This window comes from Protomyctophum bolini, assembly GCF_963924005.1.
Source record: "Protomyctophum bolini genome assembly, chromosome: 13".
Lineage (NCBI taxonomy): Eukaryota > Metazoa > Chordata > Actinopteri > Myctophiformes > Myctophidae > Protomyctophum > Protomyctophum bolini.
Window position 1 is genome coordinate 17,943,894 of NC_137874.1, and position 15,329 is coordinate 17,959,222.

A 15,329-nucleotide genomic window follows, 5' to 3' on the forward strand; every position below is an offset into this window, starting at 1 on the left:
GTTTATTTTGTATTATTATTTGCAACCGTAGGTTTTACTATGAAAACCTGCATCTCCCACTAGTCACGCCTCCAAATATGGTCACGCCTCGTGACATCACACCTCATGACACGTCACACCACCATATATGGCCATCTCCATATATGAAGATCACAACACTGACCTCATCTAACCCTGGATAACCATACATGGAGAAGACTGGATCATCACCTAGGTCTGCATATAATGGAGCTGGCTAGCAACATCTGACCTCAAACCCTTAGATCTCCATATATGGAGCTGACCTGTTCTGACATTCCATATGTTGATCCTTCCAAACCAACTTTCCCTTCCTGTTCTGACACTCCATGTTTATCTGACCTCATCAATCCCTGTACACTCAAGACACGCTCCATATATGGCCAGTACAGAATTCATTTCATATGTTGATCTGACCCCCCCCATGGCAAAGGCCAGCAGTCTGTCGTCTGCCGTCACCCAGGCGGATGCGTGCACGCAACCTTGCCCTTTAGGGCGTCTTACTGGTATATTAAGATTCGACAAACACGTTCCAGACCCCCACAGGGAGTGCAGTGCCCAGTGTCGATTAGCCGGTTGTCCAGATTACTCCAGAACCAGCACAAAAGCCTCTGCCCGGGCTCTGGACCTGATCACCCCTATATCTCCATTTATGGAGCTGGCCTGTTCTGACATCACAATGATTGTCTGCATAGACTCCATATTTGGGAATGCCTGACAAAGAACTCCATATATGGGCATAAAAGGCACACAGGCAGATAATAATAACTGCTGGGTGGGGCTTGCATTTCCAACTTACATCCTTCCAAGTAGGCCAGTACGCAACGCGTATTGTTTTTATGATTATTGTATTTTGTCCTGAATCTTCACATCGAAATGTTTTGAGAAGACGACTCTCAAACTCTAGAAGCCTGTGGTGACACGGATCGTACTTCGTACTACTGCAAAGTTTGTGGCAAATTAAAACATTGTTTTAAAATGTCTCTCTCTCTCTCCACCCACACACACCATCTTGGAGCCACATGGGCCAGTAATCCGTTGACACAACAGGATGAGGCTAGGTTTAGTGGTGTTCAGGCCAGGGGTGCTGTGAGCGTTATGGATAGGGTTGAACATGGCAAAATAATAATAATAGTACACTAATACAAAAGTGTGGGTGTGGGTGTGCGTGCGTGTTATTGTTAAAGAAGATTTAGTGACATTTTTAAGCACAATCAATGCTGTTTCCTGTGCTTGTGCTTACAAGACGGGTGAGTTCTGGAGTGCATTAATCTAAAGGCATTTAAACAGGACCTCAGCCCGATAAGTCAAACAATAAAGATATACCGCAGCCCAGATCCATCACAGGCTGAATAAGCATTCAGTGTATCATTTCATTGTTTATTGTGCTCTGTCAAAGCACTAAACTATTTCTGGACAAGTCCTATAGAAATGCATTCAGGATTACTGTTATTATCCTGAGGGACCGAAAGGAGAGCTAAAGGCCTTTCTTTAAAGGATTAACCACTTGAACCCCAGCATACATATTCTGGGGACTGGGGGGAATATTAGCCAAAAATATTCAAGATTTATTGTAGAGCCAACTCAGGTCTACTTAAATAAGTCTGAAAGGTTTAATTGGTGGTCAACATTTTTGTCATTCGATTTGATTCGATTTTTCTAAAATGTTCAAAAATAGCAGATGAACAAGCTTGTATATCTCTTTAATAGCCAGCGCAAATATAACAACATGACACAGATGCTTTCCCGGGTTCATTGAGGTTAAAGAATGAAAGACCTTTTTCCAAAGGTCTCTATAATAGCCCTTTGGGTTTTTAGACTATAAATCAGTGAGTTTCATCAGGTACGGCAGGTGTTACCAAAAACAATGCATCAGCAGCAGCACACATTTGATTTTCTATGATGTTTTATAGAGATCGGGAAAGGTCACTGTGTTGGAGCCTAAATGGTTTCCCTGGCACATAAATCAAATGATACGACATGGCTATTGTGTGTGTGTGTGTGTGTGTGTGTGTGTGTGTGTGTGTGTGTGTTATTGACACAGGCTATTTTACATGTTACTGTACAAACACAGTGAGAAATGTGGACCAGTAACACAGCCTGAGCAGCATACTGTAGTGCTCACCATAATGAGCACATTGGTATGTGAAGTTATGCTTACAATGTGTAGCATGACATCCTCAAGACAACGACACATCACTAAGTCACTTTGTATCGCCATGTTTCTTTTTTGTAAATTAGCGCCCCGCTTCGTCGCAGAGAGTGTTGCGAAAAAGTAGCAAATGTAGCCGGTCTAATTGTACAGTACAAGCTTGTAGATGTGCTCTTTTCATCATTTTGGAAACATTTTGAAAGTCAATGTCAAAGTGGTTAAGCTAAGTGTTAGTTAAGCGTGTCTGTGGTGGGTTTTATGAATATTGAACCAATGAAAAGCAACGGAAAAAAAACAAGAGATTGTGACGAAATGAAAAGAATAACTCTACATTAGAACACAGGTTCTTTTTTCCATTTCGTGAAAAGTCACAGTTTTCTCAAGACAGCAACACTATCAGGGATTCCACCAGATCAGTTCTAAATGTCAGACTAAATATTAAAAAAATTAGTGTTAAGGACCTATAATATGCTACACAAAGCAAGCGTGAACCCATAGTCATATTGTTCATCGTCTAGTCTGTCGGTTGGAAACCTCGTGTCCAAAACTGTTACTTTTCAGGATTTAGATCTGCTCCTTTTGATGTGACGCTGTAGTATGATCAAGTAGGGCGTTAATTTACGAAAGAACACTAAAAGCTAAAATATGGAGATAAGAGGTTTCTGCCTGTCGGTATTGAGATATTTGGCATAATTATGGAGGTATTTTGTCCATATTGTGCAGCCCCAGCATATGGGCCGGCTGGTGCAGTAATTGCACCCCCCTCCACTAGCTACTTCTTTGGGATATGAAACCTCCATCTGCCTCTGTTCTACTGCTGCCTGCATGGTGTTTGCTGAAGCTAATAAAAATGGCACAGTGATATATATGACATGGACAGGAAGCCCCAAATACAAATAAAGCCTTAGGGTTGCCCCCACTTTAAGCCCTGCTGTAGTGTACGCTGTGATATACATTGGGAGTTCGTAGATTTACTATTTTCCGATATATTTTTGAGAATGTCCTGGGAAATTTCACATGACACAAATAGGGACACCAGGCTGTCCTTGTCCTGCTACTGGTAACAGGATTCTCCTGATATTGATTAATGAAACAAAAGCAGTCTGGGGCAGCTATAGGGTCTTCAACAGCGGGTCATTAGAGTTACTACAGGAGTTACAGTACTACAATCTGGATGGATTTGGTCGCTGACCCCCATCTAAAATAAATGTTGTGCCCGGGACCCCCAGAAGCAAAGATTTGCAGGTTTTCTTTTTAGTTAAAAAGGTTTGCTTTAAAATAATAATATGTTTTCACTCCCCATCTCTCTCTCCCCATTTCCTGTCAGTCTAATAAAATAAAATAAAAAGCAAAAGCTCTATATTCTGATAGTAATCATTGCTATAGGCCCGGGTGTTTGTCCAGTCCTTTAGTAAACCGAAAATGCAATTTTCAGGAAGTCAGGATTCCAATATCATCCAATCAGCAGATAGAACTTATGCAGAATACAGAATGATCAATTAAGTGGAAGGCTATACAATTAGGTTCTCTCTCCTGATTGGCTGAAATTGGCAACCCACCTGTAAACCTATGTTTCAGTTTATTAAAGAGCTGGAAAGACAATGAGATACACCGTTACTGAACAAACACTAATGAATTATCAGAATATAGAGCTTTAACCATTTAACAAAAACAAAACCTTTTTGTTTTAACCCAAACATATCACGTACTCTACCTTTAACTAATAAAAGTTAAAGGTCGTCCAAATGCAAACACCAACCGTCTGCTAGTAGACGTGCATCAGAGGCATGTTTACACTGGAAAGCAATTAAAAAGCTGCATGCTGACAATCTGCCACATGCTCAGCCCATCCAGCTGTGCTCTAACGACCTTTGAGAAGCAGTCATTTATAACCCTTTGTAGAGCACACATTTCAGAGGATGATATCTCAGCAGTCGCCCCGATATAGGCAAAGAAAACCTGACATACTGATACTGTATGAACATCATTTAATATGCACAATGCACACTAGCCATCCCTAGACTGATGAATCTGATGAGATAGAATTAGACGATATAATTTAAGAACGCAAAGAAATATTGGTAGGGACTATTCGATAGTCAATGGTGTCCCCATTTAGATTTTTAAAGCAGTTACAGAATGTTAGAGTTAGAAAGAATGTAGCCTAAGTCAATGCAAAGTTCGTAAAAGTCGCAAAACAAACTCACAGGCGTGGGCGTTTGTGTGTCTGTGTGTGCGTTTGTGAGGCAAAGGAACCATTAGCACTTGCGAACAAAGTAAAAACTGCTTTAATGTGGCACAGCAGCAGCAATCCCAAACGAACGTTACAACGTACATGTGATGCGTACGTTGGTGTGTGATTGCTGCGGTGGCACATTCAAGATTGGTTGTAACTTTGTTCGCGAGTGCCGACGGTTCCTTTGTTGTTCATGTTGTCAAGAATCTGCACTGGGTTTGACCCTGAAGCGCTTTGAGTTGAGCACGCCTACTGCAATCTTTGAAGTGTGTGTGTGTGTGTGTGTGTGTGTGTGTGTGTGTGTGTGTGTGTGTGTGTGTGTGCGTGCATAGTATAATTGCTAATAAAATAATGGATAGTTGCAGCCCTAGCAGCACCAGACGTTCAGTCTTAACCACATGAACCCTAGACAACCTGCACCAGCGAGTAGTGACAGAGTTGTTGACAAACCTGGAAGAGCCTCGTGAAGATGTCAAACTCGAACACAGATATGTAGTCGTTGCAGGTGAGATCAATGGTGGATTTGAGAGCCATGGCTTCCAAGCCTGAGCTGATGAGATGCACTTCATGAAGGCACTGTCGGAACACTTTCCATGGCACTATAGTCCTGTAAGGACAGAAAAATAAAGAATGTGTTTATGTCATAACAAATCAACACTTTTACAAGTCACTGATTCCCAACGTGGGGTCCCCAGACGCCCTTGGTGTGTGTGTGTGTGTGTGTGTGTGGGTGGGGGCTTATAGTAAGTGAAGGAACTAAACAGAAGTCGCATCAAACGGGGGAGTGTGGCCTAATGCATATCAAAGCATTGGCCCCTGCAATTAAAAGAGAATCACTGGTATGAGTAACATCAATATTTAATGATGTAACAGGTTGTTCCATGCACAGTGCACCTAACCCTGGCTCTACACCAGTAAGAACTAGAAGACTAGGCAGCAATGTGACTGTGAAGACATGTTTGAGAGAGAGAGAGAGAGAGAGAGAGAGAGAGAGAGAGAGAGAGAGAGAGAGAGAGAGAGAGAGAGACAGAGAGAGACAGAGACAGAGACAGAGACAGAGAGAGAGAGAGAGAGAGAGAGAGCGAGAGAGAGAGAGAGAGAGAGCAAAATCTGATGATTCCAGCCAGGAGGAGAGAGAGACAGGAGAGGAGGAGAAAGGGAGTGACAGATTCAGACAGAATAGGAGACAGAGCAGTGTTGATTTTGACAGCTAATTTTTATTTAGTTTTAGTCTTAGTCTTTTGAATGAAAATGTGTCGTCATACGTAGTTTCAGTCGACGAAATCAACACTGAGACAAAGACGGAGGCCAGGGGGGAGAAAGGGAGAGAGGGGCAAACTGACCGCAAGGCAAGAGCGACCATAAAAACTAAAAGGATGCTGCACACGTACTACAGTAACTGCTTCCTAACTGCATAATGTGAGCCTAAAGATGCATTGAAAAGATGTAACGAGAACATTACAAATGTGCTGAATGTCAAAGTCCTACTACATGACACTATCAGCAAAGGCTGTCTAAACTCCACTCCACTGCTAATGGCAACATGGCTCTGTGGTCCAACGCATGGCTGACCACGACTTTAATATGCACTTGACTTTGTAGATTAACTTCACATGGCCAGTGTTGCATCACTGTATCTTCACTTTACTGAGACCCACACACGCACACGCACACACACACACACACACGCACACGCATAAAAATAAATGATAGTAAGAACTGGTCACAGCGTACAACTTGAAACTTTTTTAACTGCTGATTGGGCAAAGTCTGCTATTGAACAAGCCTATTCTGTGACTGGGCTAAAATGTATTAGGGAGAGCCTTCCCGTGCGAGGCTGCACGGTCCTTTCACAATAGAACGAACCTCTATTAACATTTCACTCAGGAGTGATGACAAGCTCGGTTCCTTCCCGCTGACCGCAGGAAGCTGCTGAGGTTTGTAATAATCTCCAGTAGATTAGTTTGGGGAGTGGTTGTGAGCAGCGCAGAGCAGAGCATGGGCACGGGCCGAGCAGAAGTGACAGTTCTCTAGCGGAAGCGAGGGGCACATCTTGTATGGATGGAACATCTATTGTTGGGAGTTTAATTTGCTCGGGTTGGGGTGTTACTGTACGACAGTCATTCATAGCTAGATGAATCCGGTCTGGCACTGTCAGCAGCTGGAAACTTTTTAGTTTTCAAAAATGTTCAAAAATAGCAGATGTATCCTACAAGCTTGCAGCGCGGCACAAAGTGACACGGTGTGAGCTTGTACATCTGCTATTTTTTAATAGCCAGTAACACTAAAATCTAAAATGACACCGATGATTTCCCGGTTTTAATGGGTTAAGCTGAGGCCAATTGCCAAATGTTGTTGTTGTCATGATTAAAGAAAAATACAAATTAGTTTGTCTTTTTCTATTTTTGAAAGCCTGACTATGTTATACTGTATCTTCACTCAATTCAAAATACAGTATGTGGTGAACTTTTTGAGTGGTGCAACCACTCCAAGGAACAGCAATGTCCGTCCGTCCTAACCTATGTGACTATGAGTACCAGTAGGGGCAAAAGTGGAGCTGTTGTGCCAGCAACAGAGAGAGAGAGATAGTGCTGCACTGTTGCCTGCTAATGAGAGAGAGACAGAGAGAGAGAGAGAGAGAGAGAGAGAGAGAGAGAGAGAGAGAGAGAGAGAGAGAGAGAGAGAGAGAGAGAGAGAGAGAGAGAGAGAGACGAGTTGCACGACTCAGTTCACACGGGTGTGATTTTTTCCTATTGAGGGAATACTGGGCTCTGTGGACCATACTGTCAGTGTCACACAGGCCACTTCCTTCACTAAACAATCACTCAAGAAATCTCTCTCTCTCTCTCATTATGCAACTGAAGAGCATGTCAAATTGAATTACACCAGCTTCTGAATCTCACTGCTCTTTCTGGGTTAAAGGGAGTCGACCTAGGCAAAGGACAACACTAAACACTAAATGCCAAGTGGCCTTGCCCCTAAAATGATGAAACTCCAGGCCTGCTGATGGTGCTACATCATGTATGTTAAAGCACGGTTCTACAAGTGCACGTACAAAAAGGCTGCTTATCACAACCAAAATGGTTCTGCCCTTACACTGTACAAGCCAATACTACTGTACGAGGGATTCTTTGTGTTAAGAGAGTTGTGCAAATAATTCAATAGTTGGAATCTAATTTGATACTAAGTAAATTACAGTACACAGGTAGAGAACAACTTATATACTATTAATCAAACACACAAAAGGTGTATTTATTACTAGACAGCGTAAATGTCCTTGTCGGTTGTTATCCACTAATCTGTATGAAAACGGTTTGCTTCAGACAGCAGACTTCACAACAAATAATGGACAGATTGGTCAACTGATTAATTGAGCCATGCATACTTTTCTCCAAAGAATCTTCTCCAGAAGTCAGCTGCGTCGGCTTTGGTGATCCTGAAGTTGTCCCCCTGGAAGTGTCCTCCAGGGAAGATAGCCTTGATTTCAGCAAGCATGTGGCTGAAGATGAGGGACAGCTTGGTCAGGTTTCTCCTACAAAATGGAGAAAAAAGAAAAGGGAACAGTTATTGCTTGAAGCTTACAAGAACACAATAAGCAGCGATGGCCTAAATGTTAGATGAGCGCATTTGGGACCAAAAGGTTCCCGGTTCGATCCCACAGACCTGGCAGAAAAACATCTGGGTGGGGAAGTGAATGGCCACTGCTTACCGTGCCCTTGAGCAAGGCATTGAACCCCCAACAGCTCCAGTGGAGCTGCTGGCCAACAGTATAATACTGTGGTTGTACTGGTCAGCTCCCAGGTTTTAATGTGTCTGTGTGAGTGTGAAGCAAGGCATTGTGGAAAGCATTCAAGCTCAGAAACCTCCCCAGGATAAAAAAAAACTAAGGTTAAAAAAATACAATAATAATAATAATTTGAACAACTTTTAGTTACATTTGCACTTGTACAGTATATAAGAAAGATAAACATAACATAAGAAAAACATGCATTCATCTTCAGTAGACGCACTGTAAAGGTATCTTACTAAATTGATCTGCAGTTGATCCAGAACGCTGCTGCCTCTCGAGTAGCTACTAATCTACCAAGAAAGTGGATCATTATAAGTGTATACTGTACATTGACTCCATGACTGTCAAACGGTAGTTCAAAATACTACCGTTGGTTCATAAAGCATTGAATGTTTTAGGTTTAGAGTTTTTATGCACCACATATCTGGAACAAACACCCAGAAAACTACAGTTCTGCTGCAACTCTCAGTTATTTTAAATTAAAAAAATTGAGATATTAATCATTCTTCTGACTGTAATTATTATTTTTCTGTTATTTTTAACTTTTTTCATTTTATTGAAATTACTTTGTGTCTTGATGTCTTAATAGTTCATGTTTTATGTAATGTTTTTTGAAGTGCCTTGTTATTGTAAATGTACTCTACAAATAAACGTGCCTTGCCTATAAATTAGCAGCATTTTAAAGCCCTAACCTTCTAAGAAGAAAAAATGCTTGTACTGCATGTTATAATCCAGCCATATTATCATATAATGTAATAATATTCTGAGATGTTTAAAGAAGAAGGTAGGGACTGCTGGAATTGTCTATTTCCCTGCAAGATTACAGAGTGGGCTGGTGCACTCTCTCTAGGGAACAACACACATACACATACACTAAACAGAGTGACTTTGCCCAAGGTGTGTGTGAGTGTGGAAGGGAGCAGACTGCCTGTGGGGTGCTGATAACAAGCTACGTGAGTGTGTGTGTGTGTGTGTGTGTGTGTGTGTGTGTGTGTGTGTGTGTGTGAGTGAGTGTGCGTGCACACGTGCAAGTGTGCGTGTGTGCAACTGTGCATGTGTGCATGCGATATACTTAGAGTGCCCCATACCAACTTTTTATTTTTCCTTCAAGTTTGCAGGAACAACTTTTTTCTGTTCCTCTAAGATAATTTCATTGTCGTTGTATTTTATGCTTTATTGAGAAGTAGAGAAGTAGAGAAACAGCAAACCTAGGGCAAAGACAGGTGGAGACATGCACAGTTGGATTTGAAAGCAGGTCCTTACAACCCACAAGGAGCTTACAGTACGTACAAAATAAATAGATAGATGCATGCAAATGTCTGTTTAGAGCCACAGTGATTAATCGCTCATTGCTTAACAAAAGATAGAGATGACTGGGGTTCATGCCCTCAACACCTCATTACAGGAGGCTACACAAACATGAGTCACGAAAAAAAGCTGTTTCTTAACATTTGAGAGAGATTTAACTTAACCAATATCGTGCATCTATCGTATCGTTAACCATGTATCGTGATACGTATCGTATCACTTTTAAAATGTATCGTTATACCCCTAATGAACATGTGTGTCAGAGGCATGTGGACAATATTATTCTATAGCCTATGAAACCTTTACAACAGCTGTCCTTAATCTGCTATGGTTCTGTAGTGTACATCCCGGTAGTCCATGATGTGTGAATATGCCACTGCCAGAGTCAAGTCAATAATACAAGAACAGAACAGAGCAGAGGAGCTAGCCTTCCTCTCATGCTATGATCAGACTCAGAGCACTAACTGGCTGACAACTGGCGAGTCTCCCAAAAGCTAAGCTTCCATACCAAACCATGGTAATGCAATGGCATGTGCAGTAAAGAAAGTAACTTCACTCAAATAATGTGTGTGCAAATTTAAGACAGATGATGGATAATTGTATAAACCATGGGTTTTCAACTGATTGTGAACCAGGGACCACCACCTTGACTAAGAATCAACCTGGGGACCACTGTTGTGTTGCAATGGGATATGGGCTAAGATTAGTGCTTTCGTAATACTTGCTATGGAATACTGTTTCTAAAACGATGGTCCACGGACTTAACTGATATACAGTACTGACACATGTGGCCCTATCTTGGGCATGCCTTAACCTTTATCCCTAAACCTTTTTGCCATATTTTACTATCTTGAAAAATATTTTTAAATAGTTCAACTAGCCGATCTACTACATCCACACATTATGAGCTTGTAGATTGGCTATTTGAACTATTTTAATAATAGTAATAGTATAGTAAAAATGCCAAATACGTGCAAGATATAGCACATGATGACATGATTATATGGGCACATTTCCTAATAATGATGACTCAATCAGGCAAGCTTCACCCTCCACCCTTCTTGAGATTCTATCTCCCTTTTCTGTGGAATTTCTTAACCTCAGACTTCCCAGTAATTCTGATAACATTGGCACAAAAGGTTTAGTGCACTGTTCCATGGAAGAAAATACAAACTCACTTTGCTACATTACTAAATGCATGGTCAGGGACCACATGCAATACCTTCACGGACCACCAGTGGTCCACGGACCACCTGTTGAAAACCCCTGGTATAAACTATAAACTCATAGTTTCATGCGTCTTTTGCTGTGCCGGTTTGCTCGTGTGTGAGCACGTTTGTGTGTGGTGATGTGCAGGGTCGGGGTTGTGAGTATGTGCGTGTATGTTTGAGAAGGATTTATGAGTGTTGTTGAGTATATTGTTTGTGTTGTTTTTTCGTTTTGTTTATTATTTTACTCCATGCTGCTGTAACCTTGGAGATTAATAAAGTGTATCTTATCTCATAACCACTTCAACCCTAGCGTCCCAATTCTGAGTATGTCATAACAGGCAAACACATGGACGTGGAAGGAACACGTTATTCCAACCAATTCCTTTCCCCCCCATCAAGCGCCCCAGCTGACCAGGGTATTTTAGAGACCAGGATTACTGCATGTTTTTGTGAGCGTACCTACCCTAAATTATACTAGGGGACATGGGAAGAACATGAAAACTCAACATAAAAATATACTGTACAACACAAGTATAAAGGGGGCGGGGACTGTGTAGACACTACACTGTCCTATGGCACATTCAAAGATAAAGTTGACATAACTACAGTGGGGATATTAGACGCAGCTGTTCTTTTTTATCAATTAGGCTGTGCACAGCTGAGCCGAGTACAGGTTCATTGATAAAATAGGTTAGCAACACATTGAGCGCAACATCTGATGATTCCAGCCAGGAGGAGAGAGAGACAGGTGAGGAGGAGAAAGGGAGTGACAGATTCAGACAGAATAGGAGAGAGAGATTCCTCAGTCTAGTAATAAGTCTGTGAAAGATTTCACGTACGGTAAATTGCATGCTGCAATCTGGAGGAGTAATATCAAAATATGTGTTTTACAAAAGTCGGCCTCCTGGTGGTGCTATAACAGCCGTTCTCGAAGATTTGTGCAAAACACTCTCTCCCCATGCCTTCGGCCTGGTGGAGACAAAAATACGGTACTTGAATGAAAGTACAAAAATATTAAGCATCAACATAATGTCCATTTCACTTTTTGAATGTGTAAAAATAATTTGAAAATAGCAGATCTAGGCCTACAAGTTCTTGTAGATCGACTATTTTCAAATAGCCCACATATATTTAGGGCTGAAGTGGTTAATGTATGTTTCGTAATAATAATCCAAATCTGCAAACTAACTATAGAAACTAATGTTTTCAAATAATTGTATTGGACTACAATAATTGCCCCTGAATAGAAGCTGAAGTGTAGAAGCTGAGTAGAAGCTGAAGTATTGGAAATTGGAAATACTACTTCATGCTACACGATAAAGTAAAAAATACGTCAAAATTGCACTTGAGCAAATGTACTTGGTTACTTTCCACCATGTGTGCCTGCCGCCCTGCACTGACAGTGCCAAGCCCGGTCTCGCTCATTTCATGCTCTTCCAGTCACCATTAGCCCTTTAATCAACCGAGGCCCGGCCTTAAACTGTCCACCGAGGCGCAGGGGTAGACGGAGGCAGATGGTTACATAATGGCTGTGATTTGAACGCCAAAAAACCTCCGGGTAGGAGCCAGGCAGCCTCATCGCCATCAACTAAAATCACCACACAAAAGAACAAAAACAACAAGCAGGATGCCTTGCATTTTTTGACATGTTTTTTTCTTTCATCATTATTTCTTTGCTCAGCACACTGTTGAGACACACACAACTGTGTTTGTTGACAGGACAGCAAATCAACTGCTCAGCACAAATCTCATTCACCGCCAAAAATGTCTTTAATGTCTTTTTTTATCATTCGTCCCTACCGTCCTAATGACTCTCGGTTAATAGGTGATCGAGTAAACAGAAAATAACCGGAAGTGAAAATCAGCTTGCCATCTGCCTCCAGCAGAACCGTTTTTTTTTTTTGAATCCATTTATTTTCGAGATTGCATTTTTGTTAAAAAAAAAAACAAGCTTTATCCATGGCCCTAAAGCGTCAATGAACAAAATGTATGTTTCGGATGAATTCAAATAAGATCGCAGAAGACATTACACAGCCATTTTTACTTCCGGTTTCCGGCCTGTGAGACTTTCGCTTCGAAATAAAACTACCACTGAAAGGATTGTGGCAGGGTGAATTAACAGTGTTCTACTACCCTGTCCTTTCCATGCCCTATGCCAGTAGTGGTTGTATAATACGTTGACAGCGCCCCAGGAAAGCCGGCCCATTCATTAGGGCTAATGTGTTCAGTATCTGTAGCGTAGCATGGGCACATGCTGCTGTGTGTGTGTGTGTGTGTGTGTGTGTGGCTCACTCCAGGCTACTTCCTTCTCAAGGCAGTAGGTACCCTTGGGTGGCTCTGCTGTGGCACACTGTAACTGTGATGCCAGTGTGAACTTCAACCGCCTTTGAAGAGAGAGAACCTGACACCAACCTGACAAATTATGCGTAAAAATCGGCTGCCGGGTTTGGCAAAGGAGCAAGCTGTAGCATCGCTGCGAGCGCCGGTGTCTGTTGTTGCGGTGATGACACCTGCAGATGGCTCGGCTGAAACGGCCTCATTCTGTTTTCCTGCTTTCCTGTCACCTGAAAGCCATCACCGCTATCCTCATTTACAAGACTATTGTTCACATTTTAGCAGATTCCCTCCAGAACACGAGACTGCAAACAATTCCACACAGGACTTGTTATTATTCGAATGTAACGCGGGAAGCCAGAAAAGGTGGCAAATCAAAACAACAAAAACAATAGCCGAATACTGCAAATATAAACTAGGCCTACCACATGACATCATGCCATGTGATCTTTTTTGGTCCTTTAACATGACAGCCGTGCACGACTGCCGTAGGCAGGGGAGGGGAGAGAGGATAGAGGCAAATGCACCTGTCTGAGATAAGCAGTTATTGGATCCAGAGATAGTGATGATCCTAAAGACTGGAGGTTAAGGGTCAAGGCTGGAGGATGGGGGACTCGTCATGATGATTGTTAAGGTCCAGGCTGGTTGATGCCCAGATAATGGAGCTAGACACTTTGTTGTAGGATTTGGGCAGTGAGCAGAAAATGGGCAGCAAAGAAAATGAAGGAGCCCTAGAGAGATCCTTTGTGCTGGAGAGGCGTGGGCCAGACGTGTGTGTGTGTGTGTGTGTGTGTGTGTGTTTCTCCTGCTGATAAGTGTAGATAGGGTGGAATGGCCTTGAGGATTGTAATGGATTACATCAGGGACTGTGACATAGATGAGATGTCCATCCCAGGCCTGCGGTAGCCCTGAAGGCTGTCTCAGTGCCTCAGCCACGTTGCACCGTGGCCTGATGTTTAAAATAACAATTTAGCCGATACTGATACCGACATATGTCTATTTAGTTTTTGTTGTTTTTATTTCCCCCTTTTGTGCCAGGGAAATAAATACTTTTTCAATACAAGAAATACATGTTCTGAATCTACAGCTTGGTAGACTACAGATAACCAACTGAAAAATGTATGTATCAACAACAGATAGATATCGGCTACTGCCATCGGTTAATGTCAGTTTTATTTGCTGACCCTAACCCTAACCCTGATCACTACTTCTTTGTATGTCGTTGCTGTCGGGCAGAGACCTCTCTGTGTTTCTGCTTGTGTTCAGAATCCACAATCGTTTTCAGCTTGCCGATTTGCTTTTTTTGCTATTCATGTATATTGAATCCTGAAAAGTAACAGTTTTGGACACATGAGGTTTCCAGAGCCGATGTTTAAGTTATTTGTCATATCTGTCCTCCCTGTGAAATGTTTGTTTACAAAGCCTAAAAGCAGAAACAGTATTTTTTTTTTTTACAGGTAGGCCTATATGTCCCAATGTTCAATGCAAAAGACGATGAAATCTTTAAATCGTATTATGACAATTAAACGTCAAAGTAAAAGCCCTGTGAAAGGATGGATAGATGGGTGGGGAAACAAACAGCTAGAAAGAGTAGAATCTTCTCTACTATAATTGAAGCCCGGTCCAGTGGTCTACAAACTCAGAGCAAAGCCGTTGTCCAATTGTCTAAAAACCTTGCTGCAAAAATCGCTCAAGGCTCTGGCTAGGCAAACATTTACTTGTGTCTCCACTTCTTCCACAATGATCAATATGAATCTTTCTGTTCCATGTCTCCCCTCTGTTTCATAATGTGTCTGTGAACAACAGTCAGTAAAAACAGAGAGACGTTTTGGGGTGAACGGTACGTGACTCGTGTATCACTGCGGCTCAGTGACGTGACCGCGATGTTATCCAACCACCGTGGTGGAAGAGGGTGATGTTATCCAACCACCGTGGTGGAAGAGGGTGATGTTATCCAACCACCGTGGTGGAAGAGGGTGATGTTATCCAACCACCGTGGTGGAAGAGGGTGATGTTATCCAACCACCGTGGTGGAAGAGGGTGATGTTATCCAACCACCGTGGTGGAAGAGGGTGATGTTATCCAACCACCGTGGTGGAAGAGGGTGATGTTATCCAACCACCATGGTGGAAGAGGGTGATGTTATCCAACCACCGTGGTGGAAGAGGGTGATGTTATCCAACCACCGTGGTGGAAGAGGGTGATGTTATCCAACCACCGTGGTGGAAGAGGGTGATGTTATCCAACCACCGTGGTGGAAGAGGGTGATGTTATCCAACC

The 15,329-nt window shown here is 42.2% G+C and overlaps 1 protein-coding gene across 2 annotated transcripts in view; it reads right to left on the reverse strand.

The window, feature by feature from the left end:
* Positions 1 to 15,329, reverse strand: part of cblb (Cbl proto-oncogene B, E3 ubiquitin protein ligase) — a 73,441-nt gene that overhangs the window by 42,699 nt on the left and 15,413 nt on the right. For both annotated transcript variants that reach the window (XM_080779752.1, XM_080779753.1), the window contains exons 4-5: positions 7,792 to 7,938; positions 4,857 to 5,013 (exon numbers count right to left, since the gene is read on the reverse strand). In XM_080779752.1, the coding sequence (XP_080635878.1) occupies positions 4,857 to 5,013; positions 7,792 to 7,938 (304 nt within the window). The remainder of the gene's footprint in view (positions 1 to 4,856; positions 5,014 to 7,791; positions 7,939 to 15,329) is intronic.